Genomic DNA, 26,564 nt, shown 5'->3' on the forward strand with positions numbered 1-26,564 from the left:
CTCCGATTGGCCAAGGGCGGAACCGAGGCCCCACCCCCTCACTGAAAAAAGTAAATAAGACCCTCCAAGAATTTTGCAGTCGCTCCACCTCAACATCTGAGTAAGGGGCGTGGCTATAATTAGGGGAGGGGCTAGGCAAAGATTGCCCTATGAGGCGAGGGAATGAGACTGGGCGGCGAGTTGGGGATAGGGTTTCTCTTTGGGGGCGTGGCTTATGGATCCTCGTTTTCCCGCCGACGGTTGGCCACGTCACGTGACATGGGTTGGAAGATGGCGTCTCCCACAGACGGTAAGAGCCGGCTTAGAGATCTTTGCCTGCAGCCTCCTTCTTTGCTCTACTGGGAACATCCACTCTGTCTCTGCCCCTCGAACATACATTTCTTTCTTGGGCTCTTCTCCTTTCCCTTTTATTTTTTTTCTTGAGATCCATCGCCGTCTTCAGCTCACCGGTTCTTCACAACAGCTCCGGAGGTGCCCAGTTTCCCCGCTCTGTACCAGGCGTGTGGAGGAGGGCACTAAGGGAGGGACTCATTCTGGGTAAAAGGACAGGGGGTCGCCCTGTCCCTTCCTTATCTCTATTTGGGCGAGGCTGAGGGTCGAGGAGGAGATGTTACTGGAGGACGTGCCTTACTGTAGTTTTCTCCTTGGGGTATCCCATTGAAAGGATCAGTTCTCTTCTGATTGAGCGCACGAATGGAACGATTCTCACAAACCCTCGCAGGGGCTGCTGGCCGACCTCATCTCGATACTGAACCGCAAGAGAAACATGATCTCTCTCCTGTCTCCTCAGTTTGGGACCATTGCCATGGCAGCAAGAGAAGCGGGGGACGTTCTCGGCCCCTCGCCGTGAGAGTCGCGAGGAGAATCAGTATTGAGCTTTTAAGTGTTGTCTTGCACAGGTCGCAACCTCTCTTCCATCTGCTTTACGTGTTGTTTCTTAAGGCTGAGTGAATTAACGATTTCTGTTTATATATTGTGTAAAATGCAAGTCATTTCAAGTAACAATTAAGTTGTTTTGGTATACTCCCATGCTTTTGCTCTTGGTTCTGCTTTAGAGAGTTAGGGTCTTGCAGTCATTTTTAAACTCATTTTTAGTTCTACCATCCTCATCCCAACTATATATCGATTTTATTGATACATAGGTTTCCCTCCCTTAAACAAACACATTTTATATTTGGAAGGAATCTTGGAAGTTCATTGCAGGAATGAAGAAATTGAAGCCAAGGTGAGCTGTATTAAGTACCTGCTACATGAAAGGCATAATGCTAGGTGCTTTGGGAGACCAAAAGATGACAAACATATAAACATTTTTTTTTTCAGTTTCAGTTCTCTTTTTAGATGTCACCTCCCAAAGAGTCTTTCTTAGAACACAGTATCTGGAGTTGCCCTTTCCCACCATTATTCGTTATCTCAGTATCTTCCTTGTCAGCATAGTTACTCTGTTAACTTTGCCCCTTTTGCGCTAGATTATAAATTCCAAGTTTGTCTTGTTCATAGTTGGATCCAGGTTTAGTACAGTGCCTGATGAACAGTAGGTCTTTAATTAACATTTATTGAAAGATTGATTAGATATATGCAGAAATAATATATTACTTGATCTTAAGTTTTAAGTTTAACTGAGTCTTAAATTTTGTGAGCACAGGTACATACTGTATTAGAAATTATGGCTGGGCGTGGTGGTTCACACTTCTAATCCTAGCACTTTGGGAGGCTGAGGCAGGCAGATTGCCTGAGCTCAGGAATTGAAGACCAGCCTAGACAACATAGTGAAACCCCATCTCTACAAAAAAATACAAAAATTATCTGGGTGTGATGCCACACACCTGTAGTCCCAGCTACTTGCGGGGGCTGAGGCAAGAGAATCGCTGGAGCCCAAGGGGTGGAGGCTGCAGTGAACCATGTTGATGCCACTGCACTCCAGTCTGGGTGACAAAGCGAGACCCCGTCTCAAAAAAAAAAGAAAGAAAAAGAAAGAAATTATGGAAGTTTGGTGTCAAAAGAGATTCTCCTGCCTGGGTGCTGTCTTGCAAAAATGTCCTTCTCTTGCCAGAAAGAAGGACATTTAAAAAGTCAGGCAAGGGAATAGGGAGTTATTGTTAATGGGTACCAAATTTCAGTTTGGGAAGGTGAAAGAATTCTGGAAATGAATGTGATGATTGCACAATTAATGTACTTAATACCACTGAAATGTATACTTAAAACTTATTAAAATGGTAAAATTTATGTATATTTCACCACAATTGAAAAAAAAAGCCAAGTAATAGAAGTAGAGGTAATTGTTATTAAATTTTTAAGTTTATTTTTAAATTGTTTTTACAAACTTTGGGGATTTTAAAGATGTGTTCCTTGAGTTTGATTTTTTTTCCCCTGTCTTCTCTCAATTTAGTTTCCTTTCTTTGGCCAGGAAGAGTATTAAAAACATTAAATTTGGCTGGGCGTGATGGCTCACGCCTGTAATCCCAGCACTTTGGGAGGGCAAGACGGGTGGATCATGAGGTCAGGAGATCGAGACCATCCTGGCTAACACGGTGAAACCCTGTCTCTACTAAAAAATGCAAAAAATTAGCCGGGCATGGTGGTGGGTGCCTGTAGTCCCAGCTACTCAGGAAGCTGAGGCAGGAGAATGGCGTGAACCCAGCAGGCGGAGCTTGCAGTGAGCCGAGATCGCTCCACTGCACTCCAGCCTGGGCTGGGCACAGAGCGAGACTCCATCTCAAAACAAAGAAAAAAAAAATTAAATTTTTTTCCTTTTGGTCTTCTAGCCATCTCTATGGTTTGCACTCTGCCAAACCCTTATTTGCACTCTTGATTTTTAAGTTTTCATTCTCATCTCTTACAAAGTTTCACTCCTCTCCACCTAATGTTTTCTTTTTAATCTGAAAAAATCAAGTCAAGCACTTTGAACTTAAATTCAGCTTCTAAATAAGTATCTCATTCCAAAATATTCCACGGCCTAGCTCTTTCACTTCTATTTTTAGTGTTCCACCTGTCACTGTCTTTAAAATTTAATTCAGATAATATTTATTTTAATATGTTTGTCATTTACTCTTTTGTCTTTTTTGTGATAAATTTGCTGGAGCTTCTTTGAAAAGGAGAAAACAAATTCAAATACAGCCATCTAATTACTTAATTTATGAGAGTAAGACTCAGAGCAGAGTCTGAGTTCTATCCCAGACTGTGGTATCATAAGGTCACCCACGTAGGTTATTAGATTGTACCCCCAATAATTTTTTTTTAACTTTCTTTTAGAGACAGGGTCTCTCTCACTCTGTTGCCCATGCTGAAATGCAGTGATATGATTATAGCTCACTGCACCCTCAAAGGCTCAAGCGATTCTCCCATCTCAGCCTCCTAAGTAGCTGGTACTATAGGCTCACACCACCATGCCCAGCTAATTTATTATTATTATTATTTATTTTGTTTTGAGATGGAGTCTCACTCTAGTGCCGTGGCATGATCTCGGGTCACTGCAACCTCTGCCTCCTGAGTTCAAGTAATTCTCATGCGTCAGCCTCTCCAGTAGCTGGGATAACAGGCACACGCCACCACACCTGGCTAATTTTTGTATTTTTAGTAGAGACGGGGTTTCACCCTGTTGCCCAGGCTAGTCTTGAACTCCTGACCTCAGGTGATGCACTCACCTCGGCCTCCCAAAGTGCTAGGATTACAGGCGTGAGCCACCATGCCCCATCTTATTATTTTTGTAGAGATGGAGTCTCACTATGTTGCCCAGGATGGTCTCAAACTCCTGGGCTCAAGCAGTCTTCCTGCCTCGGCTTCCCAAAGCACTGGGATTCCAGACATCAGCCACTGTACCTGGCCCAATAACTTTATTTTTGTTATGGTTGAACATTCCTCAGAAATTGGTAACAAAGAGAAGCTAATTTTTGGATGCTTTAGTTAAGGCAATGTATTAGTTGAGTTCTTTACAATTGAAATGCCATTGGAAATTCCTTTGGAATATTTGGCAAAACAAATTCAGTTTAGAGAAAAGTACATTTTGTACGTATGTATATTTTCTGGGGAGTGAGTTCATTTTATTTCCCAGATTTCCAGAGATGTGGCTTACCCAGAAAATGTTAAGAACTGCTGTTTATAGCATTAAATGAACTAGTTATGCAACTGGTTAGCATACTGAGCATACAATAAAAACTCAACAAATGTTAATATTGAGTACCACTGCGTGCAAGGGAAGAGTGAAAGAGAAATGATGTCGAAGAATTAGGCAGAGGCTGAGTAAGATTTTATAGAGTGTGGTAGATACACATTCACAGATTTAGCTGGGAGGAACTTTAAGCTGGAGAGTGACACGAACTGATTGACATTTAAAAAAATCAATTCTGGCCTCTTTATGGAGAATAGATTCGGGGGCGAGAAGGGGAAAGGGTAAGAATGGGAGCAGAGAGATCTGTTAAGAGGCTGTTGAAGTAGTCTAAGAAAGAAGTGATGGTTCCGCGGGTTATTTGATTTCAGGGTGTATTCTGAAGGTAGAAATGACTAGATTTACTCATGGATTGGTTATAGAAGGGTGAAGGAAAAGAATGCATGAAGGATGACATCTGAGTTTTCGATTTGAGAATTGGGATTTATGGTAGTGTTATTTCTTGAGATGGGAGAAGATTGGGGGAATATGGTTTTGAAGATAATTAGGTTTAAGTGGGGATTTTTTTTTTTTTTTTTTTTTTGAGACAGGATGTGGCTCTGTCACCCAGGCTGGAGTGCAGTGGTGTGATCTTAGCTCACTGCAGCCGCCGCCTCTGGGCTTAAGCCATCCTCCCACCTCAGCCTCCCAAGTAGCTGGGACTACAGGCTGACACCACCACACCTGGCTAATTTTTTTGCTTTTTGTACAGATGGGGTTTCACTATGTTGGCCAGGCTGGTCTCAAACTCGTGAGCTCAAGCAATCCACCCACCTCGGCCTCCCAAAGTGCTGGGATTACAGGTGTGCACCACTGCATCTGGCCTTAAGTGGTTTTTTTATATGTAAATAGAGAGGGATTCAAATAACCACTTGGACATAAACCTTTGTAGTTCTTTAGAAAGGTTGGGAATGGAAATATAAATATGGAGTCATTGGCATACAGATGAAGATAAAGTCCTCATGTTGAAGTAGGAGAGTTCCCTAACCTCAGGACGTACGACAGGGTTGTCTGTGTGCACTCAGTCCTCTTATGGGAGGGGGAGCATGCAGATGGGCAGGTGTAGGAGTCAGGGCGAGCACTTTTGGGCTCCAGCCCCACGGTAGCATCTAGGAGTGGGTGCCTGCAACTCCCAAAGCCCAAGTGGGTGTGTATAACAGTGCACTCTTTTTTTTTTTTTTTTTTTTTTTTGAGATGGAGTCTTGCTTTGTTGCCCAGGCTAGAGTGCAGTGGCGTGATCAAGGCTCACTGCAACCTCCACCTCCCAGGTTCAAATGATTCTCCTGCCTCAGCCTCCCCTGTAACTAGGATTACAGGTGTGTTCCCCCACGCCTGGCTAATTTTTGTATTTTTAGTAGAGACAGGGTTTCACCATGTTGGCCAGGCTGGTCTTGAACTCCTGACCTCAAGTGATCCACCCACCTTGGCCTCCCAAAGTGCTGGGATTACAGGCATGAGCCACCGTGCCCAGCCAGAGCACTCTTTTAGCTTGCTGTCTGCAGACGCTTAAGTGTTAAGTGGCTCAGTGCCCTCTTGGCACCGAGGTCCTTGTCTGGTGTCCAGAAAGAATCAGGTTGCACATGGACTTGAAGGATGGTAAATGTACGAGTTTTATTGGGTGGTGGAGGTGGCTCTAAGCAGGCTGGATGGGGAGCTGGAAAGGGGATGGAGTGGGAAGGTGATCTTCCCCTGGAGTTTGGCTATCCAGCAGCTGATCTCCTCTCTGACCATCCCCAGCCAAACTCCTCTTGGCATTCAGATGCTCCTTCTCTTCTCTCTGCAGTTCTTCTGCCCTTCTGTTCATCTCCTTGTGGAGCCTGGAGTTTGGGGTTTACATGGGTATAGAATAGTGGGGCATGGTGGGCCAAAAGGCAACTTTCAGGCATGAAAACAGGAATGCCTGTTCCCATTTCGGGCCACAGGTTTCCAGGCTTGAGGGTGGGGCCTTTGCTTGGGAACTACCCTCTTCTTCTACCCAGTATTTTCCTGTTTTCTGTTTGTATCAATTTATGCCATTAAAGTGAGGTAGAGAGTGGAGCTAGTGTAGGATGGGGCCTGAGTGGAAAAGGAGAAGGAAAAAGGAGAGTCAATGAGGTAGGAGAGAAACCAGCATAGTAGTTTTATAGGAGAGGGGAGTAGTATTTCAAGGAAAATAGTCAGTGTGTGGATGCTGCAAAGAGATCACATGAGACAGAACAGGCTGGGCATGGTGGCTCACACCTGTAATCCCAGCACTTTGGGAGGCAGGTCGATCACCTGAGGTCAGGAGTTCAAGACCAGCCTGGCCAACATGGCGAAACCCCATCTCTACTAAAAATACTAAAAATAAAAAATTAGTGGGCGTGGTGGCGTGTTCCTATAATCCCAGCTACTTGGGAGGCTGAGGCAGGAGGATCACTTGAACCTGGGAGGCTGAGGTTGCAGTCAGCCTAGATCATGTTATTGCACTCTAGCCTGGGAGACGAGAGTGAAACTCCGTCTCAAAAAAAAAAAAAAAAAAAAAAAAAAAAAGATGGAATAGAGAAGTGACCACTGGATTTGGCAGCATAGGTCATAGATGCCTTGACAACAGCAGCTTCTATGTATGTAGGGACAGAAGCCTGATTGTCGTACATTAAGGAGAGAGAATGATGTGAGGAAATAGGGACAGCAGAAAAGACATCAAAAGAACTTTTTCAGTGAAGGGGATATGGAAGAGGTCATGGGGTCAAGAGAGAGGGTTTTTGGTTTTCTTTTCTTTTTTTTTTTAAAGCAGTGTCTCACTTTGTCATCCAGGCTGGAGTGCAGTGGAACAAACAGCTCACTCACTGCAGCTTCGACCTGCCAGGCTGAAGTGATTCTCCCACCTCAGCCTCCTGAGTAGCTGGGACTACAAGCGTATACCACCACGCCCAGCAGGGTTTCACTGTGTTGCCCAGGCTGGTCTTGAACTCCTGAGCTCAAGCCTCGGCCTCCCAAAGTGCTGGGATTATAGGCATGAGGCACTCCGCCTGCCCTGGTGTTTTTTGTTTTTTTGTTTTTTTTTTTTTGAGATGGAGTCTCATTCTGTTGCCTGGGCTGGAGTACAGTGGTGCGATCTTGGCTCACTGTAACCTCTGCCTCCCGGGTTTAAGCAATTCTTCTCCCTCAGCCTCCTGAGTAGCTGGGATTACAGGCGCCTGCTACTACATCCAGCTAATTTTTTGTATTTTTAGTAGAGACAGGGTTTCACCATGTTGGCCAGGCTGGTCTCAAACTCCTGACCTTGTGATTCACCCGTGTTGGACTCCTAAAGTGCTGGGATTACAGGCATGAGCCACCATGTCCGGCTGGGTTTTTTTTTGAAGCACAGAAAATTCTGCAACCAGCTTGATTGGTGCTGCTCCTTTTAAAAGAGATTTTTAAAGAGTTATTTATTTTGTAAATTTTTATTTATTTTGAAGCTAGTCAAATTTAGCACTGGGGGGTTGTATACAAACTTTAGTGACACTGAGATGAGGCTAGAGAAGGTAGAAACTGATGGTACATGAGAAAGATGATATTCAAGTGATGTCCTTGATAAAGCAAGAGAAGATGGCATCTAGAGTGCTATCAGAAGAGTCTGTTTCATGGAAGTAGAAACACTTAATTCATTGTAACTGGAGGGAAAGCACAAGAGTATGAATGAAGATGCAGGTGGGTTCATTGATACTCATTTTTCTTAACACTCGCAATAAAATATTCCCATTCATAGATTGAAAGAGTGAGGTTTGGTAAGGGAGAATGATTTATTTGTATTCTATCACGGACCAGTGGCATCAATAGTTACAGAACTCATATCTCTAGACTTCCAGGTAAGTGTTCCAGTTTATGTCCTTTGAGATTGAAGTATCATATACATTAATGTGTTTCCTGTCTTCTTGGTTCATCTGGATGTTTTGTTCTAGGGACAGATCTGGAAGCATCTTTGCTAAGTTTTGAAAAACTTGACCGTGCCTCACCAGATCTTTGGCCAGAACAATGTAAGTTTTTGCCTTCTTTATATCAGAGTCAATGCAGGAGAAACAATGCTCCTTTTTAAAGAGGTTTTTAAAGAGTTATTTATTTTGTAAATTTTTATTTATTTTGAAGCTAGTCAAATTTAGCAGTGGGGGGTTGTATACAAACTTTAGTGACACTAACGTTAATAAGTTCTGATAACAGGCTGAGCCTGTTGGCTCATGCCTGTAATCCCAGCACTTTGGGAGGCCGAGTTGGGAGGATCACCTGAGGTCAGGAGTTTGAGACCAGCGTGGCCAACATGGTGAAACCCTGTCTCTACTAAAAAAAAATAGAAATATTAGCTGGATGTGTTGGCATACGCCTGTAATCCCAGCTACTCAGGAGGCTGAGGCATGAGAATCTTTTGAACCCAGGAGGCAGAGGCTGCAGTGAGCAGAGATTGTGCCACTGCGCTTCAGCCTGGGTGACAGAGTGAGACTCTGTCTCAAAAAAAAAGTTTTGATAAACCACTACCATCAGACCAGGCTGAAGAGTTATCATTTAACTTTAATGATTAAAGTTTTATTTTATTTCAAAGAGAAGAGATTTAAGTCCAGTGTTAAGAATAGCTGTTTGGTGGTTTAATTTGTTCAGAAGACAGTGTGACTCAGAAAATAAGGAGCCTTTAAACAATAATAATTATTTTGTTTGAACCAGAGTCTCTCTCTGTCACCCAGGGTGGAGTGCAGTGGTGCCCTCGGGTCACTGCATCCTCTGCCTCGGGGTTCAAGCGATTCTCCTGCCTCAGCCTCCCAAGTAGCTGGGACTACAGGTGTGTGCCACCATGCCCAGCTAATTTTTTGTATTTTTAGTAGAGACAGGGTTTCACCATGTTGGCCAGGCTGGTCTCGAACTCCTGACCTCAGGTGATCCACCTGCCTTGGCGCCCTAAAATGCTGGGATTACAGATGTGAGCCACCGTGCCTAGCCAACAATAATTATTATTATTTTATATATGTGTATATATATGTTTTTTTTAGACGGAGTTTCGCTCTAGTTGCCCAGGCTGGAGTGCAATGGCGCAATGTTGGCTCACTGCAACCTCTGCCTCCCGGGTTCAAGCGATTCTCCTGCCTCAGCCCCCGAGTAGCTGGGATTACAGGCACATGCCATAATGCCCGGCTAGTTTTTTGTATTTTTAATAGAGACAGGATTTTGCCATGTTGGCCAGGCTGGTCTCAAACTCCTGATCTCAGGTGATCCACCCACCTCAGCCTCCCAGAGTGCTGGGATTACAGGTGTGAGCCACCATGGCTGGCCATTAATTACTTTTTAAAACTACATTTATAGGCTGGGCATGGTGGTTCATGCCTGTAGTCCCAGCACTTTGGGAGGCCAATGCGAGTGGATCACTTGAGGCTAGGAGTTTGAGACCAGCCTGGCCAACATGGTGAAACCCTGTCTCTATCAAAAATACAAAAATTAACTGGCCGTGGTGGTGCACACCTGCTATCCCAGCTACTCGGGAGGCTAAGGCACGAGAATTGCCTGAACCCGGGAGGCGGAGGTTGCAGTGAGCCAAGATTGCACTACTGCACTCGAGCCTAGGCAACAGAGAAAAACTCTTTCTCAAAAAAATCCCCCAAACTACATTTATTTGTTTGTTTGTGTATTTATTTATTTGAGATGGAGTCTCGTTCATGTCACTCAGGCTGGAGTGCAATGGTGCAATCTCTCACTGCAACGTCCGCCTCCCTGGTTCAAGCGATGCTCCTGCCTCAGCCTCCTGAGTAGCTGAGATTACAGGCGCCTGCCACAATGCTCGGCTAATTTTTGTATTTGTAGTACAGACAGCTTTTCACCAAGTAGGTTGGTCTTGAACTCTTGACCTCAGGTGATCTGCCCACCTCGGCCTCCCAAAGTGCTGAGATTTCAGGAGTGAGCCACTACACCCAGCCCCCAAAACTACATTTATAAGAAATTCACATAATACTGAGATACATAAAGCATTTTCTCACCTCTTTCAATCACTCTTTTTTTTTTTTTTTTTGAGATGGAGTTTCACTCTTGTTCCCCAGGCTGTGCAGTATAATGGTGCAGTCTTGGCTCACTGCAACCTCTGCTTCTGGGTTCAAGCGATTCTCCTGCCTCAGCCCCCCAAGTAGCTGGGATTACAGGTGCACGCCACCACACCCGGCTAATTTTTGTATTTGTAATAGAGAAGAGGCTTCACCATGTTGGCCAGGCTGGTCTTGAACTCCTGACCTCAGATGATCTGCCTGCCTCGGCCTCCCAAAGTGCTAGTATTAGAGGCCTGAACCACTGCACCTGGCCCACTCTTACAACGTTAACCACTGTTAATCGTATAAATCCTTGTAAAAGGTACAACTCCGGCCAGGTGTGATGGCTCACGCCTGTAATCCAAGCACTTTGAAAGGCCGAGGTGGGCGGATTACCTGAAGTCAGGAGTTTGAGATCAGCCTGGCTAACATGGCGAAACCCCGTTTCTACTAAAAATACAAAAAATTAGCTGAGCGTGGTGGCACATGCCTGTAATCCCAGCTACTTGGGAGGCTGAGGCAGGAGAATCACTTGAACCCGGGAGGTGGAGATTGCAGTGAGTGGAGGTTGCAGTGAGCCGAGATCACTCCATTGCACTCCAGGTTGAGCAACAAGAGTGAAACTCTGTCTCAAAAAAAAAAAAAAGATACAAATCCTTTTGACCTATTTTATACAGATAAGAAAATAATAGTTTTTTAAGTATGTATAAGAGGGATTTTTTTTTTTGTTCATAATGTTGGAGTCATATACATGTGGCCTGCCACTTAACTTATTCCACATGTGAACAGTTCCACCTTGGTATGTGTATGTCTACTTCATTCTTTTAAATATATTTCATTGTATGGATATATTATAGTTTATGTATTCATACATTATTTGGAAACTTAAGTTATATCTAGTTTGTTGTTGTTTGTTTTTTTTTTAATTTGAGCCAGGGTCTCACTCTATCACCCAGGCTTTGTGCAGTGGCGTGATCACAGCTGACTACAGCCTCAACCTCCTGGGCTCAAGTGATCCTCTCACTTCAGCCTCCTGAGTAGCTGGGACCACAGGCATGTACCACCACAACCAGCTATTTAAAAAATTTTTGAGGGGGACAGTATCTCACTATGTTGCCCAGACTGGTCTCAGACTCCTGGGCTCAGGCTGTCTTTCCACCTTGGCCTCCCAGAGTGCTGGGATTACAGGTGTGAGGCACTGTGCCCAGTCTATATCTAGTTTTTGATTTTACAGACAGTTTATCAGTGAATACCAATGTACACATGGAAGAGGATAACTGTATGAGGGCCCCTTTCCTCACATACTAGCCAGTATTAGATGTTACTAATCTATTACTTTCATTTTACATTTCCTTTTTGGTGAGATTGAACTTTTTTTTTTTTTTTTTTTTTTTTGAGATGGAGTCTTGCTCTGTTGCCCAGGTTGGAGTGCAGTGGCGTGATCTCAGCTCACTGCAACCTCCCCCTCCCGGGTTCAAGCAATTCTCCTGCCTCAGCCTCCTGAATAGCTGGGACTACAGGCACATGCCGCCACACCCAGCCAATCTTTTGTATTTTAGTAGAGACGGGGTTTCACTGTGTTGCCCAGGCTGGTCTCGAACTCCTGGGCTCAAGCAAAGATGTTATTTTAATTATTTTTTTTAGAGACAGAGTCTCATCCTATCACCCAGGCTAAAGTGCAATGTCACGATGATAGCTTACTGCAGCCTCCAACTCCTGAGTTCAAGCCATCCTCCTGCCTCAGCCTCCTAAGTAGCTAGGACTATAGGTGTGCATTACCATGCCCAACTAACTTTTTTTTTTTTTTTTGAGACAAGGTCTTGCTCCGTTGCCCAGGTTGGAGTGCAGTGGTGTGATCATGGCTCACTGCAGCCTCAGCTTCCCGGGCTCAAGCCTTCCAAGTATCTAGGACTACAGGTGCACATCACTACGCCTGGCTAAGTTTTGTATTTTTTGTAGAGACGGGGTTTCACTATATTGCCCAGGCTAGTCTCCAGCTCCTGAGCTCGAGTGATTCACCCACTTCAGCCTTCCAAGGTGCTGGGATTACAGGCATGAGCCACTGCACCCGGCCCGTTTTTTAATTTTTTGAGAGTCTGGGGTCTTGCCTTGTTGCCCAGGCTGATCTTCAAGGGATCCTCCTGCCTTGGCTTCCCAAAATGCCCAGCCCTGATTTTTATTTTTCTGCATTTTAATGTGATTCTTTCTGTGAGAAATTTAAATAAACAAAATTGGATTGACAGAACAGCATCTCTAAAAAGGCAGTTTAAACTTTCTGGTAAGAGATATTGTATCTTACCACCCTCCCAACCAGCTAACTCCTGGTCCTTCCAAGTTCAGTTGAGGCATTATTTTCCTTGAGAAGCTTTTTATGTCCTCTGGGTCTGACTTAGGTTTCCATTTTTTGTCTTCTCATAGTCCTGGCATCTTTCTTTGAGGACTGAAACAGTGTTTTAGTTATTGGTTTATTCTTTCTCTTTTTCTAAACTATAAGAAAACAGACAAAGCTGTTTTCTTATTATTTGGATCCTCTATGCCTGAGCAACCATACTTACTGAATAAATAATGTTTTGTTTTTCTTTTTAGTACCAGGTGTTGCTGAATTTGCAGCTTCCTTCAAAAGTGTAAGTAATATCCCTTACCTACTGAGGTCGATCCAAAGTTTTGCTCCTGAGTGAAAGCTCAGATCTCTCTTCTTTATTTTATTTTATTTTATTGTATTGTATTTTATTTTATTTTATTTATGGCAGAGTCTCACTCTTCGCCCAGGCTGGAGTGCAGTGGTACGATCTCGGGTCACTGCAACTTCCACTTACCAAGTTCAAGCAATTCTCCTGCCTCAGCCTCCTGAGTAGCTGGGATTACAGGTGCCCACCACCACGCCCAGCTAATTTTTGTATTTTTAGTAGAGACGGGGTTCACCATGTTGGCCAGGCTGGTCTTGAACTCCTGACCTCAAGTGATCCACCCACCTCAGCCTCCCAAAGTGCTGGGATTACAGGTGTGAGCCACCGCGCCTGGCCTTTTAAAATTTTTTGTGGAGAAGAGGTCTCACTATATTTCCCAGGCTGGTCTTGAACTCCTGGGTTCAAGTGATCCTCCTGCTCCAGCCTCCCATAGCGTTAGGATTACAGGTGTGAGCCAATGTACGTGTTTTTTTTTTTTTTTTAAATATGAAAAATAATACCTACTTTATAGAGTTGATTTGGAGGTAAATGACTTGATGCAGGTAAAGTGTTTTGCTTGTCACATAATAGGTACTGAGTACATTTTAATTAAAAAAAGAGAAGGACGCAAAGCTGAAATAATGTTTCTCAACCCTACCTTTTGTGCATGACAGAATCATCAACATGCAGCTATGGAGCTCTTAAAAAATGCACTGTAACAAATGAGCACCAAGGGAAAAAAATTGATTAATTAAAAAAAACAAAAGCACATATGAGGAGTCCCTTGCTCTACTTTTTCCACTGGACCCTTCCCTACCCCTCATATTCTAAATCATTATGTCTGGAGTGTGGCCAAGGCATTTATATTTTTAAAAGTTACATAGGTGATTCTCGTGTGCAACTAGCATTAAACTGCCAACCCAGAGCTATTCTAAGAATGGGCTTTCTTTCATAGTTTTAAGTTCACTTTCATAAATGAAAAATTGTAAAATTCTGAAGTTTCCTAAAACCTCTACAATAAAATTGTGAAATTCCAAGTGATGACCATTCCAGACTTCTCTCACTTAAAATGAGGATTTTCTCATTCTTGATTCTTCTTTGAATCTCCCCTATGCCAGAGAATGTTACTTACTGATTAGTGTGTCAAACAGTTGAATTGGAGGCTTTCACCAGAACTGAATTTCAAGTAATTTCATTCATTGCTATACTAACTTGTTATGCATAAATCAGTAATAGTGGTCATACCTATTCTTCCACAGTAATTTCTCTGAGACTGACTTTCAAGATGAGCCATGTTTTTTGCAGTGACTATCTGTAGGCCATATATAAACCTGGAGAAATCCAGGTTTTTGAAATTATAATCTGCGAGTATTTCCAAACAACCTGAAGGCTATGTGATAAGGTGCATTTTTTCTTTTTCTTTTCTTTTTTTTTTTTGAGACAGAGTAATACTCTTACCCAGGCTGGAGTACAGTGGCACAATCTTGGTTCACTGCAACCTCTGCCTCCCACATTCAAGAGGTTCAAGCAATTCTCGTGCCTCACCCTCCCAAGTAGCTGAGATTACAGGTGTGTGCCATCACACCTGGCTAATTTTTTTTGTATTTTTGGTAGAGATAGGGTTTCCCTATGTTGGCCAGGTGGGTCTGGAACTCCTGACTCCTGACCTCAAGTAATCCGCCCACCTTGGCAGCCACCGCATCTGGCCCAGGCTACATTTCTTATAAGAATAATAGGGTCTCCTCGCACTTTTTATCTGTCTGAATGGATATATTATTTTTTGACAGCCTATTACTAGTTCTCCACCCAAATGGATGGCTGAGATAGAACGGGATGACATCGACATGTTGAAAGGTAAGTGATGCTAGTTACCACTTTTAACTGGATATTTATGTTTTTCCATAAACCACCTCTCTATTTTTTTTTCTGTTTCCTTCCAAGTATTTTTGGCTTCAGACTTCTCATTTAAACCTCCTTATTTGTAGTTTTTCATGTCTGCAATGCCCTTCTCTACCTTTTCCATGTGTAGAAATCCTGCCAATTCAAGACTCAGTCATAGTGAATTCTGCTGCTGCTGCTGCTGAATTCTTCTAATGTGAACTTGATTTTGTATAATACAGTTAACGAATAGCTCTAACATAAATTTTTTCATTTAATTCCCATAAAGGTCCTGTGAGTTGGGTATGATGATATTCAAAATTCATGAGTTAACCAAGGTAGAATGAGTTAAAATTTGGCTAGGCATGGCCCATGCCTGTAATCTCAGCACTTTGGGAGGCCGAGGCGGGCGGATCACCTGAGGTCAGGAGTTTGAGACCAGACTGACCAACATGAGAAATACATGCTGATGAGATATTATATAAATGTCTGTTTGAAACATTAGAAGAATGAACCTGAGATGCCCTTGAGACTTAATTTTTCCATGGTGGGAGGAGGGAATCTGCATTTAAGCATTTCATGAAGAACAATGAATTACTTCTAAAATCAAACAAAGGTGGTTTTTTTTAAATCTCATTTATCATGCCACAGTCATTATCTATACCTAGCATAAGTAGAGACGAAACCACGTCTCTACTACAAATACAAAAATCAACCAGGCATGGTGGCAAGCTCCTGTAATCCCAGCTACTCTGGAGGCTGAGGCAGGAGAATCACTTGAACCTAGAAGGTGGAGGTTGTGGCGAGCAATAGTTCCACTGCACTCCAGCCTGGCTGACAGAGCAAGACTCTAACTCAAAAAAAAAAAAAAAAAGTTAAAAAATTTTAACTCTGATTTTTTTTTTTTTTTTTTCCCCAGACGGAGTCTCGCTCTTATCACCCAGGCTGGAGTGCAGTGGTGCGATCTCGGCTCACTGCAACCTCCACCTCCCGGGTTCAAGCGATTCTCCTGCCTCAGCTTCCTAAGAAGCTGGAACTACAGGCACCCCCCACCACGTCCAGCTAATTTTTGTAGTTTTAGTAGAGATGGGGTTTCACCATGTTGGCCAGGCTGGTCTCAAACTCCTGACCTCCAGTGATCCACCCACCTCGGCCTCCCAGAGTGCTGGGATTACAGGCGTGAGCCACCGCGTCCCACGTAAACTCTGCTTTTTTAAGTCTAGCCTCTTTCCATTATAACACAAGTGCCTTATTTAGAATTTACTGCCATATATTGTCAGTACTGTTAAATGACAACCTCTTAGTGGGTTAAGACCTATTTTTTATTTTTTTATCCCATCAATTTCTTCTATAAAGAATACTATAAGTAGTGAATATTGTTGTTTGATAAATGATTTGAAACTCAATCACAAAGTGGAAATTTAAATTAAAAAACATTAATTTTCCATGATTTTGCCCTACTTTATTTATTTTATCATCCTTCTGGTGATAAGATTCATGATGATTGTGAAGTAATAGACTGAAATTAAGGTAAAAACCTGGGATTCTTGAGGTATTTAAACAGCTGAACATAACAAGAAAGTCTACTTATGCTAGGTATAGATAATGACTGTGGCATGATAAATGAGATTAAAAAAAAAACCTTTGTTTGATTTTAGAAGTAATTCATTGTTCTTCATGAAATGCTTAAATGCAGATTCCCTCCTCCCGCCATGGAAAAATTAAGTCTCAAGGGCATCTCAGGTTCATTCTTCTAATGTTTCAAACAGACATTTATATAATATCTCATCAGCATGTATTTCTTAAGGCAACTTTAAATTTTTAGTGAGGGATCATAGCATTATATTCTATGCAAACTGACCTGTGTCTTAAACCTAAAAGGAATTGGGTGCTATTTAAATAAAAATTCAGGAAAGAACATTTTTAAGTATTGTCTTTGTGTGTGTGTGTGTGTGTGTGTGTGTATGTGTGTGCAAGAGACTGGAGTTTTTTTTATTACTCAGTCTCCCTGAGAATTTGGGGATCAGAGTTTTTAAGCATAATTTGGTGGGTTGAGGGGACAGTGAGTTGCCAGTGCTGATTGATTGGGCTGGAGATGAAATCACAGGGAGTCAAAGCTGTCCTCTTGCACTGAGTCAGTTCCTGGGTGGTGGCCACAAGATCAGATGAACCAGTTTATTGATCTGGGTGGTACCAACTGATCCATCAAATGCAAGGCCTGCAAAATATCTCAAGCACAGAAACACCCAATAGTGAAACCACCATTGCAGAATTGTAACTGTGATGGTGAAAGAGATCTGACCTAACCAACTCCATTTGCTCCTAACCTCCAACAGTATGCTATCTTTTTACTTAGTAAACTTAAAGATTTTTATAGGAATTTGATTTGAAGGGAAAGTTTAGATTTTTATTTAGTCTTTGTTTTCTAAACTTAGGGAAATGGGGAATAGTAAGTGTTTTGTTGCCACTTTATTATAAGTCAAAATAATGTGGACTTACAATTAACAGTGGGGACAGTGTCCATTTTGTCAGATCAGATCTGTCTTCAAGGCTTTCTTAATGCTATCAAAAGACAAGGTTTTACATTTTAATGATGTATTCCAAACGAATGTTATAAATAATGTTTCCTGAGGATGAAACACTTAATTTGTTACTTTATTATTTTTTTCTTTTTTTTTATTTGAGAAAAGGTCTCTCTGTCACCTAGACTGTAGTGCAGTGGTGCCATCATGGCTCACTGCAGCCTGGACCTCCTGGTGATCCTCCCATCCCAGCCTCCTGAGTAGCTGGGACTACAGGCATACACCACCATACCCAGCTAATTTTATTTTATTTATTTTTATTTTTTTGAGACGGAATCTCACTTTGTTGTCTAGGCTGGAGTGCAGTGGTACAATCTCAGCTGTCTGCAGCCTTTGCCTCCTGGGTTCAAGTGATTCTCCTGTTTCAGCCTTCTGAGTAGCTGGGACTACAGGCGCCCGCCACCACACCCAGCTAATCGTTATATTTTTAGTAGAGACAGGGTTTCGCCAGGTTGGCCAGGCTGGTCTCGAACCCCTGACCTCAGGTGATCTGCCCGCCTTGGCCTTCCAAAGTGCTAGGATTACAGGTGTGAGCCACCACGCCTGGCTGAATTTTTGTATTATTTTTATACAGGTGAGGTATCATTGCCCAGGCTGGTCTTGAACTCCTGGGCTCAAGTGATCCTCTTGCCTTAGCCCCCCAAGCAGCTGGGACTGAAGGCATGTGCTACCATGCCTGGCTAATTTTTATGCTAGTTCTTTTCTTATTAAGTGGGTAAGCTTATCTGAGGAATTTTGCAGTAGTGGGAAAATTCCCTGGTGTGTGTATGTGTGTGTGTGTGTGTGTGTGTGTGTGTGTGTAAGATTGGGGGAGGAGTTACGGATCCATTTTCTACTTACTCAGTGGTAATTAAGCTTGAAAACTTGTATAACAAGAGTTCCCAACCCAAGTAAGTTGCTACTAGAGAAGAGTGGAAAGAAATGCTGAAATAAATGATTCTGTTTCAGAACTGGGGAGTCTCACCACGGCTAATTTGATGGAGAAGGTTCGAGGCCTACAGAACCTAGCCTATCAGCTGGGGCTGGATGAGTGTGAGTACCCCGATCGCATTTGTTCAGGGTTACATGCTGTGTATTCCACCCTGAGCTCCAGTTATAATTCAGAAAGTATATTAGGGAAAAGAGAAGCATTCTGAAGGTAAGAAGTCAGTCTAATTCATTGACTTTTTATGGTGGAGTGTGGTGGAATAATTACTGGATTTACTAGGTAACAAATGATTTTTCAATATACTAAAAGTATATTGAAATCCCTTCAGGTTATTATCTCATTTTTAAATAGGCAGAGTCTTACTATGTTGCCTAGGCTGATCTTCAACTCCTGGGCTCAAGCGATCCTCCCACCTTAGCCTCTGAAGTAGCTGGGACCACAAGCATGTACCACTATGCCTGGGTAATTAAAAAATTTTTTTGTAGAGACAGAGTCTCACTATATTGCCCAGGTTGGTCTTGAACTCTTGGGTTTAAGTGATCCTCCTGCCTCAGCCTTCCAAAGTGCCGGGATTATAGGCATGAACCACCGCGCCCAACCAGCATTTTACTTTACAAATAAATTTAGGGCTGGCCACAGTGGCTCATGCCTGTAATCCCAGCTACTTGGGAGGCTGAGAATCGAGAATCACTTGAACCTGGGAGGCGGAGGTTGCAGTGAGCCAAGATCATGCCATTGCACTCCAGCCTGGGCGACAGAGTGAGACTGTGTCTCAAAAACAAGAAAATTAATTTAAAATTTCTAATTTTCAACTGATAGTCGTCACTTCCTCAGACCTCTTTATCCTTCCTTTATTTCTATTACTGTCATCAGCTGTTGGCTTTCTTTTACCAAGAAAACATTTTTGAATTGGTTATGGAATCAAAAATAGAGAACAACAAACTGCTTCAAGATATGGTTGTTAGCTGCTCTGCGAAGTTCACTCATTAGTACCTAACTCTTCTGTATATACTGGTAATTTATTCTTATGATTAAAGTTTATACCTTGGCAAAATTACTAGTTACCATGTATGTCATGGACCTCCTTGATTTATAATGAAAAGGCAAATTTGTGATTAGTAAATTCATGAATGTGAGACTTTATAGTCGATTTTGTTGCTTGATTTTGTTTCTAGCTTTGGATAATAAATGCTGTAATGATCATTGTGATCAAGGCTTTATCTCTTTGTGTCAGTGTTTTTCAATGAAGTAAATGTTATGCTTGTTATATCAAGAAGATGCTATATTACCAAATAGATTTGTCAGTAGTATTATCTATAGTTATAGCTGAAATTATGGTTCCTCTAATTAGTTTCTCTTTTTCTGCTTTCCTACTGAGAAAGGTAATGAAGTATTTTTTCCTGCTTTTTACTATTTATACCAAAGTAGAGTGAATGGAATAATGACCCATGGCCCAGCTTCAATAATCAACATATAGCCAATCTTGTTTTACTTATAACAATTTCCTGTAGCTACTTTAAAGCAAATTCCAGGCATCATATTACCCCATTGCCGAGTAACTTTGTATGTGTTTCCAGAAGACAAGGACTCTTACTTTCTTTTGCTGTTTTGTTTTGTTTTGTTTTGAGACAGAGTCTTACTCTGTGGCCCAGGCTGGAGTTCAGTGGCGCGATCTCGGCTCACGGCAACCTCCATCTCCTGGGTTCAAGTGATTTTCCTCCCTCAGCCTCCTGAGTAGCTGGGACTACAGGCATGCACCACGATGTCTGACCAATTTTTGTATTTTTAGTAGAGATGGGGTTTCACCCTGGTGGCCAGGCTGGTCTCAAACTCCTTACCTCAAACAATATGCCCACCTTGGCCTCCCAAAGTGCTGAGATTACAGGCATGAGCCACCACGCCTGGCCTATTGTTTTTTTTTTCTTTCTCTTCAGGAACACTGGCACAAAATGTAAGAATTTTTTTTTTTTTTTTTTTGAGATGGAGTTTTGCTCTTGTTGCCCAGGCTGGAGTGCAATGGCATGATCTTGGCTCACCGCAACCTCTACCTCCCAGGTTCAAGCGATTCTCCTGCCTCAGCCTCCTGAGTAGCTGGGATTACAGGCATGTGCCACCAGGCCCAGCTAATTTTGTATTTTTAGTAGAGATGGGGTTTCTCCGTGTTGGTCAGGCTGGTCTCGAACTCCTGACCTCAGGTGATCTGCCCAACTCTGCCTCCCAAAGTGCTGAGATTACAGGCGTGAGCCACTGGGCCTGGCCAGTTTTTTTTTTTTTTTAAGAGACTGAGTTTTTCTATGTTGCCTAGGCTGGACTTGAGTTCCTGGGCTCAAGCAATCATCCCACCTCAGCCTTCTGAGTAGCTGAGACTACAGGCACATACAACTGTGCCTGGCTTTTTGTTTGTTTGTTTGTTTTTGAGACGGAGTCTCGCTCTGTCGCCAGGTTGGAGATTGGAGTGCAGTGGCGTGATCTCGGCTCACTGCAACCTCCGCCTCCTGGGTTCAAGCGATTCTCCTGCCTCAGCCTCCCAAGTAGCTGAGATTACAGGCTCATGCCACCATGCCTGGCTAATTTTTGTATTTTTAGTAGAGACGGGGTTTCACCATGTTGGCCAGGATGGTCTCAATCTCCTGACCTCGTGATCCACCTGCCTTGGCCTCCCAAAGTGCCAGGATTACAGGAGTGAGCCACTGCGCCCGGCTGGCTGCTGTTATTTTTTAAAAATATAACAATAGTTTCATTATTATAACTAAAATTTTTTTAACAAACTTGTTAAATATCAAATAGCCAATCAGGGTTTAGATTTCTCTAGTTGACTCATAAATGTCTTCATACAGTTCATTTGTTTGAGTCCAGATCTAAATAAGGTTCATATACTGTATTTGATATGTCTCTGAAATCTTTTTTAGCCTGTCATACTTCTACCTGCATTTTATTTCCCCTTGTCATTTGTTAAACCTAGTCATTTGTTCTGTAGATTTTTCAAAATCTGGGTTTTGTTGATTACATCCCTGTGGTAGAGCTTAACATGTTCACCTATCCCTTTTTTATGTGCTGATTGTTAGATCTAGAAGCTTGCACAGATACAGGCTTGATTTTTTTTTTTTTTTTAATTTTGGCAAGAATATTTCACAGTTGGTGTTGGGTACATTATGTGTGCTGGTCTTTCTTTTTGTGATACTAAGATTAATAGTTGCTGGTTTCTAGATCTAACTATCAGGAAATAAAAAGGGATAGGTGAACATGTTAAGCTCTACCACAGGAATGTAATCAACAAAACCCAGAATTTGAAAAATCTACAGAACAAATGACTAGGTTTAACAAATGATGGGGAAATAAAATGCAGGTGGAACTATGACAATCAGATTTATTCATTGTAATATTCTTCATCAGTCTTATACCTAGAGTAGCAGGCTTTGATCACAGTCTAGATTTACTGTTTTATTACAGGTTGCAAGGTAGTAATATTCTGTCATTTCTCTCATTGACTAGAATTTTTCTAAAAAGGACTGTATCTTATCAACTATTTGGTTACCTTGAAAGCTGCTTCTACTGGCATGATGGGATAAATGATTCTTTTTCTTTCTTTATTAGTTTTCAGAATAATGAGTTTGTTCCCTAAGCATCAGTAAAGTTTATTTTAATGGCTTTCAATGGAATCAAAAACTTGGTGTGGCATTTGTTATTTTTTTAAATCCACACAATTAAAGCCATTATTACTGCTAACTGTATTTATAAAAACTTAAGGCTTTGGGGGTGGGGGTTTGAAGTCATTTAATTCAGCCACCTTCAGCACTAAACCAAAACTGTACAAGAGAAATGCTTGTTTCTGCCAAATGAGTCCCATGAGCACAGCTGAGATTGTTCAGAATTATCTTCTAGCTCAAAATTTGGTGTTATTTCAGTTTCCATAGCATTGCTTTGCAACTGATTGCCATTTTCCTGGACCATCGTGAATTTAGCTGACATGAAATAGTTTTAAAATTTAGAATTAGAAACAATTACATTGATGTGTATTGAACTTCTTACATACGGTCTCTCTTTGTTTTATTGTGTGTAGTGTATTTGCATAAAAACAAGATTTTTTTTTTTGTCCTTACAGATTATTCATCTACTCTAGGGGTTGGCTTTTACTTGACACCCTAATCTGATGTTTCGATGTCTAAATCCTCTTTCCTGCATTAATTGAGAGGATGACATGGATGAAAAATAAGCAGTAGCAACTGATGAATCCCCAAGGACCAGTGATCCTGTTTTTATGCAAATATCTGCACTGATAAAGATGATGGAAAGAAAAAAAATGCAAAAAATATTTGTCCTCAAAACATGATTGTTTGTCACTTCCCAAGAGCATTGTTAAATGTTAGTATAAAAATTATATGAACCTTCTAGGGCTGATAGTAACTAGGTTGTGTCTTTTGGAAGATGAGTGCTACCCTTTGAATTGGTACATGATTATGCCTCAGATAACCCTTTTGGTGTGCAAATTTTGGAATGCAATAACTTTTCTTATAGGGATTTATAGTCTCTCAGATGATTGAGGCCTCTTGGCTTGATTTGGGCAGTTAATTTATATGAAATTCCCTTGAAATATATAGAAATATTTTAAAAAGTAAAACTCTGCCTTAGCATATAAAGAATTCCATTTCTATTATTTCCATCTGAGCTCAATCCTCCCTCTTTTACTGGAACTGTGTCCGGAATTGGTGGGTTCTTGGTCTCACTGACTTCAAGAATGAAGCCGCAGACCCTCACGGTGAGTGTTACAGCTCTTAAGGTGGTGCGTCTGGAGTTTGTTCCTTCTGATGTTCGGATGTGTTCGGAGTTTCTTCCTTCTGGTGGGTTCGTAGTCTCGCCGGCTCAGGAGTGAAGCTGCAGAGCTTCGCGGTGAGTGTTATAGCTCTTAAGGCAATGCGTCTGGAGTTGTTCGTTCCTCCCGGTGGGCTCATGGTCTCGCTGGCTTCAGGAGTGAAGCTGCAGATCTTCACGGTGAGTGTTACAGCTCATAAAAGCAGCGTGGACCCAAAGAGTGAGCAGTAGCAAGATTTATTGCAAAGAGCGAAAGAACAAAGCTTCCACAGTGTGGAAGGGGACCCTAGCGGGTTGCCAATGCTGGCTCGGGCAGCCTGCTTTTATTCTCTTATCCGGCCCCACGCAAATCCTGCCACTTGGTAGAGCCAAGTGGCCTGTTTTGACAGGGCGCTGATTTGTGTGTTTACAATCCCTGAGCTAGATACAAAGGTTCTCCATGTCCCCATCAGATTAGTTAGATACAGAGTTTCGACACACAGGTTCTCCAAGGCCCCACCAGAGCAGCTAGCTATAGAGTGTCGATTGGTGCATTCACAAACCCTGAGCTAAACACAGGGTGCTTATTGGTGTGTTTACAAACCTTGAGCTAGATACAGAGTGCCGATTGGTGTGTTTACAATCCCTGAGCTAGACATAAAGGTTCTCCAAGGCCCCACCAGAGCAGCTAGCTACAGAGTGTGGATTGGTGCATTCACAAACCCTGAGCTAAACACAGGGTGCTTATTGGTGTGTTTACAAACCTTGAGCTAGATACAGAGTGCCGATTGGTGTGTTTACAATCCCTGAGCTAGACATAAAGGTTCTCCAAGGCCCCGCCAGAGCAGCTAGCTACAGAGTGTGGATTGGTGCATTCACAAACCCTGAGCTAAATACAGGGTGCTGATTGGTGTGTTTACAAACTTTGAGCTAGATACAGAGTGCCAATTGGTGTGTTTACAATCCCTGAGCTAGACATAAAGGTTCTCCAAGGCCCCACCAGAGCAGCTAGCTACAGAGTGTGGATTGGTGCATTCACAAACCCTGAGCTAAACGCAGGGTGCTTATTGGTGTGTTTACAAACCCTGAGCTAGACACAGAGTGCCGATTGGTGTGTTTACAATCCCTGAGCTAGATACAGAGTGCCGATTGGTGTGTTTACAATCCCTGAGCTAGACATAAAGGTTCTCCAAGGCCCCACCAGAGCAGCTAGATACAGAGTGTCGATTGGTGCACTCACAAACCTTGAGCTAAATACAGGGTGCTGATTGGTGTGTTTACAAACCTTGAGCTAGATACAGAGTGCCGATTGGTGTGTTTACAATCCCTGAGCTAGATATAAAGACCCTCCACGTCCTCACCAGACTCAGGAGCCCAGCTGGCTTCACCTAGTGGATGCCGCACTGGGGCTGCAGGTGGAGCTGCCTGCCAGTCCTGTGCCATGCGCTCGCACTCCTCAGCCCTTGGGCGGTCCATGGGACTGGGCGCAGTGGAGCAGGGGGCGGCGCTCGTTGGGGAGGCTTGGGCTGCACAGGAACCCAGGGAGGGGGGAAGGCTTAGGCATGGCGGACTGCAGTCCCCAGGCCTGCCCCGCGGGAAGGCAGCTAAGGCCCGGCGAGAAATCGAGTGCAGCGCCGGTGGGCTGGCACTGCTGGGGGACCCAGTATACCCTCCGCAGCCGCTGGCCCGGGTGCTAAGTCCCTCATTGCCCGGGCCGGCAGGGCCGGCCGGCTGCTCCAAGTGTGGGGCCCGCCAAGCTCACGCCCACCCAGGACTCCAGCTGGCCCGCAAGCGCCGCACACAACCCCGGTTCCCGCTCGCGCCTCTCCCTCCACACCTCCCTGCAAGCTGAGGGAGTGGGCTCCGGCCTTGGCCAGCCCAGAAAGGGGCTCCCACAGTGCAGCGGTGGGCTGAAGGACTCCTCAAGTGCCACCAAAATGGTAGCCCAGGCAGAGGAGGCGCCGAGAGCGAGCGAGGGCTGTGAGGACTGCCAGCACGCTGTCACCTCTCAGAACTATGTTACAGTCACCTTCTAGCTGGTCCCTCTGCCTCTCAACTAGCCCATTCCAGTCTGTCTTGTTACTGCTGCCGCATTGTTTTTGTGTTTGTTTTTTTCAGACAAGGTCTCTCATCCAGGCTGGAGTGCCATGGCCTTGTCATGGCTCACTGCAGCCTCGAACTCCTGGGCTCAAGGGATCCTCCCACCTCAGCCTCCCAAGTAGCTGGGACTACAGGGGCAGTGCCACCATATCTGGCTAATTTTTTTGGTATTTTGTAGAGGCGAGGTCTCACTATGTTGCCCAGACTGGTCTTGAACTCCTGGGCTCAACCAGTCCTCCCTCCTTGGCCTCCCAAAGTGCTGAAATTACAGACATGAACCACCATGCCTACCCCAGCCTGATTTATTTTTTATTTGTTTATTTATTTTTTGAGGCAGTGCCTTGCTTTGTCTCCCAGGCTGGAATGCAGTAGTGCAGTCTTGGCTCACTGCAACCTCCACCTCCCAGGCTCAAGTGATTCTTATGCTTCAGCCGTCCAAGTAGCTGAGATTACAGGTGTGCACCACCATGCCCAGCTTTTTAAAAATATTTTTAGTAGAGATGGGGTTTCACTATGTTGGCCAGGCTGGTCTCGAACTTCCGTCCTCAAGTGATTTGCCCACCTGCAAAGTGCTGGGATTACAGGTGTGAGCCACCACGCCCGGCCCCGCCTGATTTTTTGAAGTATATTTTCTTCTCTTTGTCTTTTGCTCATAAATCATTAGTACTACTTCATTACTCATAGGATAAAATTTAGGCCCCTTAGTGTGGCATTCAAAATCCTTTGCATTCTGGCCCTCGCCAGATTACTCTAGCCTTCTTACATCTCCCCTACCAAAACACATGAACTGTCTCTGTCTGAAGCTTCTGGAAATTGTTCTTTTTCTGGGTAGTTGGTGTTTTAGTGATGAGATGTAATATTTGAAGGTCTTATAATGTCTGGAATGTCTTCTCTTATGACAGTGGACGGTCAACAGCACAGAATAAATACAGTGTGAAACTTGTTGATGATCGCTTGGTTTATCTTCTACTTGAACCCTACTCCATCACTATCATTACATGCTTATAATCCTAATTTAGACCTGTAAGTTTCAATAGTACATTGCTTCCTTTATTCCTAAGATTCATTATCATGAATCCTATTGAATACTAGTTCTCAGCAGTTTTTACCCTCACTCTTTCTGGAATACTTCCCCATCTTCTTAGTTCTACTCATGCTATTCCTTTTTCTCAGTAAGCTGTCCTTCTATCAGCTTTCCCTTTTCATCCTTGATTTAGAAAGTGAGTGCTCTCTCTGGCCTCTCAAATTGCCCCTAGAGCAGTTTGTTTGTTTGATTTGTAAGGTACTTTTACCATTCTTCTTGGAGATTTTTGGTACATGTCTCAGTCCTTGGACTGATTGTAACTTTTTAAGATAAGAATCATATTTTTACTTTTTCAGCCCATAGCCCATAGATTTTTTTCCCATCTCTGAAGACCACAGACCAGTTAGTAGTCATGCAAATGACCTACTTACTAGCTATCTTTGAAATATTTTTAAATA

At 43.1% G+C, this 26,564-nt stretch overlaps 1 protein-coding gene across 3 annotated transcripts in view; it reads left to right on the forward strand.

Moving 5' to 3' along the window:
- The first annotated feature begins 230 nt into the window (after positions 1-230).
- Positions 231-26,564, forward strand: part of LIN52 (lin-52 DREAM MuvB core complex component) — a 118,219-nt gene continuing 91,885 nt past the window's right edge. The window contains exons 1-6 of one of the 3 annotated variants that reach the window (XM_054447872.1): positions 231-289; positions 8,047-8,121; positions 12,727-12,764; positions 14,594-14,660; positions 18,215-18,298; positions 22,297-22,826. In XM_054447872.1, coding sequence (XP_054303847.1) covers positions 259-289; positions 8,047-8,121; positions 12,727-12,764; positions 14,594-14,660; positions 18,215-18,298; positions 22,297-22,340 — 339 coding nt within the window. In that variant the 5' untranslated portion in view covers positions 231-258 and the 3' untranslated portion in view covers positions 22,341-22,826. Of the gene's footprint in view, positions 290-8,046; positions 8,122-12,726; positions 12,765-14,593; positions 14,661-18,214; positions 18,299-22,296; positions 22,827-26,564 lie in introns of those variants that run through there. The other 2 variants (XM_054447870.2, XM_054447874.2) reach the window with 2 other exon arrangements.

Source organism: Pongo pygmaeus, chromosome 15, assembly GCF_028885625.2.
Source record: "Pongo pygmaeus isolate AG05252 chromosome 15, NHGRI_mPonPyg2-v2.0_pri, whole genome shotgun sequence".
Taxonomy (NCBI): Eukaryota; Metazoa; Chordata; class Mammalia; order Primates; family Hominidae; genus Pongo; species Pongo pygmaeus.